Raw genomic sequence first — 5,702 nt, 5'->3', positions numbered from 1 at the left:
TTTATTTAGTTTCACAGTGTTATTGCCACAAAGCACGACGTAAATATACAGCCCAGATGAGAAATTTCATTTCAGGCACCTTGTTAGACTGATTTCTCCATTTGTTGTTTGTTCTTTTTTTATTTTTTGAGCTTTAAAAGGATAAGTCAGGCAGTAGTTCACATCTTTATTACAGACTGCAAATCACATGACAAGATTAAAACTAGGAATCGATTTAATTTTTTTAAAACTCCTCAGTGCTGTAGCTTTTTACAAACATTCAATAAGTTTATTTGGGGCTCATTCATAGTTGTGGATTTGGTGTTCTGCAGCAGCAGGAAGGTGTTTGCTGAATTGAGTTAACATAAATGTTGTTTGTGTTCACTGAAATGAATGTAAATATAGAATATGATCTTACTTTACAAATTCTCTGCTGAAGAAGCTGAGTTTGTTTTTTTGTTCTTTTGCATTATATCCGGCCCTCTCTGTGACAACTTTTGCTCGTCAGCGTCCACACTTTGATCATAAAAGTTACTTTAAAAACACACCTCGAATCTTCTCATGCCATCTGCATCTGTTTGAAACCGGAGATGCAAACACAGAGGTGAGTAATCTGATTGTCATCTCCAATTTAGCGTGGCGCTCTTCTGATTTACTCTGACACCTCAAGTCAGATATTGGTTGCGTTAAACAGCGTGATATATTAGAACAGCCGGCAGGCAGTGAGGTCAGTCCTGACCCTCGCTTCAACATGACAACAGCTGATTTACACTAATGACAAACTGACTGTTCTTCTCCAGCTTCCTGGGATTGACGCTGGTTTTGGCCTTGCTCGCCTCCAAACCTTATCTTGTTAGAGACAATTGAAAAAAGCAATTACCTGCAGATGCTGTGATGTGACAAACAAGGTAATGTAGCAGAGGACAATAAGCGACTGCTCTTTTCGCCGGTCTCTCTCTTTTCCTAAGAGGCTGCTTTTCTTCAGCCCTCTTGAAGCATTTATAACAATCTCTTCTCTGACTATTGTGACTGCAAATAGTCTTGCCCTAAGTGCTCACCCTAAACAGCTCTAATCATCCTTCTTTCCCTATCAAGAGGCCCAGATCAAGCTTTTTTTGCTTCAGCGCCCCACACGAGGAAATGCTTTGGCTGTGTCCTGTTGGTCTGTTGATCTCATTAAGCCTCTAGAAGAAAAGTTTTGGAGGTTAAGGGTCGCTGCAGCTCTGCCTCTCTTCCTGAACGAGTCTCCAACTTTGTTTACAGTCTGGGGTAAATATAAGACGTGGTCGTTGAAAGTGTAGACTGCAGAACTGCAAACCAACAAATCACAAACACCATCAGTTTTGTCTTGAATTAAAATGTAATTACCGGAGCATGTAATGAAGGACTGTTAAAGATCCATGTCTTGTCATGTGGGATACCAGATTATTATGCAACACAGCGACAAAAGATGCACCAGAGCTGTATTTGAGGAGACATGCCTTGAGAAATTACACATGAAAGTAACACAAAACACTACAGCTAATTAAAAGCACTGTGCTCCATTCTTGCTGCAGCGGATAAGCTGATTGGAAAAAACAATTGAATTAGGGATGTGTGATTTAACAAGGGAATTGCACGTCTAGTCGGATACTAATCAGTGTATTATTGGTAAGAAGATTACATGTGAGTGTTCATGTAAATACTTCCACCTCGGGTAATGAAACATGAATTGATGGCTGCTTCCTCCAGAGAAATCAGGTTACATGTGATATGTGAACAATAACATCTTATTAAGTTACACATAAATAAACATCACTTCCATCCTGCTAAAGATGATGAAGATGCGAAGCTAATTTTATCGCCTCTTGTGAGCGCGACTCGGCCCTGACATTTCATTTGTTTCGAGGGTTTCGCGAATCCCTTGGAGATAAACTTTCCCTCCTCGACAGCGGCCCCACTTCCCTCAGACTTTTCTAATTGTGTTCATAAATAAAACGGCGATGCACGTCAAGAGGAAAAGGAAATATGCAACCACCTTCACTTTTATTTCCCTTGATGATAATTTAACAATACCCTCATGAATATTAGCATCAGAAAAAACACATTAAATTTTTCTTTGTGAGCATGACACCCCTCAGACGGGATGATTATCTTTGGCAAGGTGCCAGCGAGCTGTAGGAGTTCTTTGAAGACATTCCTAAGAGGATATAAATAGTGTATTTATCCTCAGCATCCCTTTGCAGACAATGCACTGATATAGACGTGGTCAGCCTCCTTCTCACTAACCAGAGTTTTCCCAGAGAAGCCTCAGCGTGCAGGCTCCATGATATATTCAACGTTTTACATACACTTCATATCCCACATTCATCATGAGCTGACTGCAGTTTGAAGCTGTATGGAAAACAGTGCTGTGAAGTTCAAATCCAGCTCTGCATTTGACCACAGCGCTCCCTTTTCATGTATGTCACTTACATCATAAATCGCTTCATGTTTTTTTTCCCCATATAGGCTGCTGATTTGTTCCTCGTGGGAATTCCTCCAGCACATTTGAAACTAGATAGAAAGATAATGAAGTCAAGATTTATAAGACTATACATGTGATAACACAGCTTTAATAAAGCACATTCTTAGACTTGACCTGTAAATGTTCTTCTTGTGCCTAAGAGATTTGATGCTCTCAATTGCAATAACTGTGTCCAGAGATGTTATTTAGTAGGAAGAAGGGAACAGGACTGTTTGTATTTCTACGGTGTCTTTCCTCCAATATACCTAACCAATCTATTCTGCCAAAAACTTTTTGTGAACAAAACAAAAAAATAGTTTTGGCACCTCAATGAAAGAGATATTTATGGGAGACCATAACCTCAATTTAAATTCCTGTTTTACAGCACTGAATCCAGGTTTTACAGGACCTCATACATTTTAAACATTTACTCACAAGCTGTTGTGAGGTATTGACATGAAATACAGCGATTGATCCAGTGAATTCTGCACACACACACACATGGGCCTCAGCTTGGCCATTGTTCTGGTGTGAGGTGGTGAAATGATGTGGCGAGGGGGGGGGTGTGAGATTAGACTCTTACATAAGTTTGCGGGTTCACTGATAAGAAATGGCTGCGAGCCTCACTGTGGCTTCCGATTCAGCAAGTAAAGAAAGATCCATGTGTATGAAATACCTGTAATACTGTGAGACATTCCAACCGTGCAGCATCCTACACTTTCTTATTCCGTGACACACGCTCACAGGCGATGCTTGCCTTCCTGCTCATCCTCATGTTCATATGTTAAAGATGGTGATTAATCTTCTTTTTATCTCAACACAAAACACCCACTGTGAACCAGCTGCCAGCACTGGAATCAACTACGTACATGACTTCAAATGAAGTATCTCTTTTCTCCTGCTTGCTGCAGAATTAAGCCAGCAGGGATTTCTTATTCAGAGATACGCACTAAAACATCTCATATCTCAGGTAGCATAAATAGGCCTGATCACATTTGATCAGGTTTGCAACACTGACAGACTTAAGATATTTTAGTTTTGTTTTACTCCACCGTATGAATTTTATTCATAGACACTTAAATGTTTGTACAACACTGGCTTGGTTTTCAATATCATAATTATTACATCAAAATGAAGGGAAAGTAGACAGTCAGCCAAGAACAATGAGTTATAATAATACAATTCCTTCCCAGTACTGTTGAGTGAGGGGCAAAACAAAAGAACTGGAACCCCTTTATGTGCGTTTTGAAGTTCTGCATATGATTTTCTTGAAGGCTTTTCTAAAGTCCCTGTTGAAAATAGTGTAGATTATGGGGTTCACAGAACTGTTGCAGTAGCCAATCCAGAAGAAAAGGTTGAAAAGTGCGCCAGGAATGTAGCAGCTGTCTCTGCAGATAGCATGCAGACTGTAGGTAAAGAAGAAGGGGAACCAGCAGAGAACAAACACCCCCATCACCACCGCCAGTACGAATGTGAAACGCTTCTCCCGCATCTGGGCCACTTTGGTCTTGTTGGCCGCTGCCAGCTGTTGTCGCGCAACTGGATTCTTCTGCTCCGGGTAGAGCTGTAACGCCCGGGCCGAAGCCCAGGAGAGACGGCAGTTCTGTGGCGGGCAGCAGTCCGATCCCTCCACTTTCCTTCGCTTGGTGAAGCGGTGGTGGCGGGTTTTAGTATCCGACTGACAGCAGCTCTCCTCCAGGTCGATGTCATCCAGCTCCCCCTGCCCCTGCTGCTGGCTCCCGGAGCTTTGGCTGCTCGGGCTCTCCATCTCGAACCGGTCCTTCCTGACAAAACAGGTCTCTGACTGAGAGGGCTGCCTCTCCAGGCCGTTCTTAGCCACGAACACGGTGGAGGAGCGCTGCTTGGCCACTTTATAGATCTTGCAGTAAACCAGAATCATGATGAGACCAGGAGCGAAGAAGGACACGAGGCACGATGAGAGAATGTACCAGGTCTCATCGTTCAGCAAGCACTCCCGCTCATCATGTTTGGTCATGAGGAGAGGAGGGAATGAGATGATAGCAGATATTATCCACACAACGGCGATCATGGACTTGATGCGCTTCGGTGTCCGTTTCAGGTTGTAGCTCACCGCCTTTGTCACGGACCAATAGCGGTCCAGGCTGATGGCGCACAGGTGCACGATGGATGAGGTGCAGAACAACACATCCAGAGCCAGATAGAAGGCGCACCAAGTACTTCCAAAGTACCAGTAGCCCATCACCTCATTGACGAGGGAGAAGGGGATGACCAGCGTGGCCACCAGGATGTCCGCACATGCCAGAGAGACGAGGAAAAGGTTCTGGGGGGCACGGAGAGCCCGGCTGGTGAGCACCGCTACAATCACCAAAACATTACCGACAATGGTCACAGAAATGATCACAGTAACCACCAGGATGATGAGCGCAGTGGCTACCTCCGTGTGTGGCAAAGCAAACGGTGCGCCAGTGGTGTTCTCATTGTTGGAAACGTTTTCCACCAGTAGATCTAGCTGGGTTAAATCCATTCTGGCTGCAAATGCTCCTTTCGTATCATTTTTGTTATTTGGCACAGTTCTCCTCTCTGAAACAGCTGCGCTGCATGGAGACAGGCTGCGCGTAACGCTCCTGATCAAGCCTACATGAGACGCAAAAGCTGCAAAAAATGATCCTCTGAAATAGCAAAGCCTTCATCACATTTGATTCAGATAGTTCTAGACACGCACAAAAAGTTCCGAGCGCATCACAAATGTGGGAAGAACACAGTTCACAATCCACAAAGGCTCCACGGTAAAAGTCGCTCCTCCGATGTCAGACACGGCGCCATGCGTAATGCTGCTTTTGGGTTTTGGAGAACTGCGTCCCTTTGGAGACGAACGGGAAGCGCACACTGCGGGTGGAACGAATGTCCACACAGGAGTGAGGTGACATCACTGCGAAGACCAACCCATCTCCAAAGTTGAGAGAGAGAGAGAGAGAGAGAGAGAGAGAGAGAGAGAGAGAGAGAGGGAGAATTGTTTTAGTTGGATTTCAGACTTCTTTGAAACAGCAAGTGCTTCTCTTCAGGCGAGCCTTTGGGCTTGTTGCGTTTGATTTAATACACTTTGTTGTTTTCTCTCTTTTCATATTCAACGTTTTTCAGCATTTCATGTTCAGCATAGAAAAATGCCAACAGACTTGTGTTGCAGAACAAAATGTACCTCATTAATTTTCCATTGTAATCATTTAAAACTGTTGTTTTACCTGCCAACTGGTGCCTC

The 5,702-nt window shown here is 43.6% G+C and overlaps 1 protein-coding gene across 1 annotated transcript; it reads right to left on the bottom strand.

The window, feature by feature from the left end:
• Nucleotides 1-2,660: 2,660 nt before the first annotated feature.
• Nucleotides 2,661-5,286, bottom strand: adra2db (adrenergic, alpha-2D-, receptor b). Its single transcript, XM_008277721.1, has one exon. The coding sequence runs from the start codon at nucleotides 4,968-4,970 to the stop codon at nucleotides 3,699-3,701; it is 1,272 nt and encodes a 423-aa protein (XP_008275943.1). The 5' UTR covers nucleotides 4,971-5,286; the 3' UTR covers nucleotides 2,661-3,698.
• Between the last annotated feature and the right edge of the window lie 416 nt (nucleotides 5,287-5,702).

The sequence above is a fragment of the Stegastes partitus genome, unplaced genomic scaffold (assembly GCF_000690725.1).
Source record: "Stegastes partitus isolate 25-593 unplaced genomic scaffold, Stegastes_partitus-1.0.2 Scaffold106, whole genome shotgun sequence".
NCBI classification, from domain to species: domain Eukaryota; kingdom Metazoa; phylum Chordata; class Actinopteri; family Pomacentridae; genus Stegastes; species Stegastes partitus.
The sequence above is the reverse complement of the archived record's forward strand: the minus strand, read 5'-3'. Positions and strand labels throughout refer to the sequence as shown.

What these genes read in the sequence shown, in the direction of transcription:
- adra2db (XM_008277721.1), bottom strand. Translation starts at nt 4,970, where the DNA reads ATGGATTTAACCCAGCTAGATCTACTGGTGGAAAACGTTTCCAACAAT.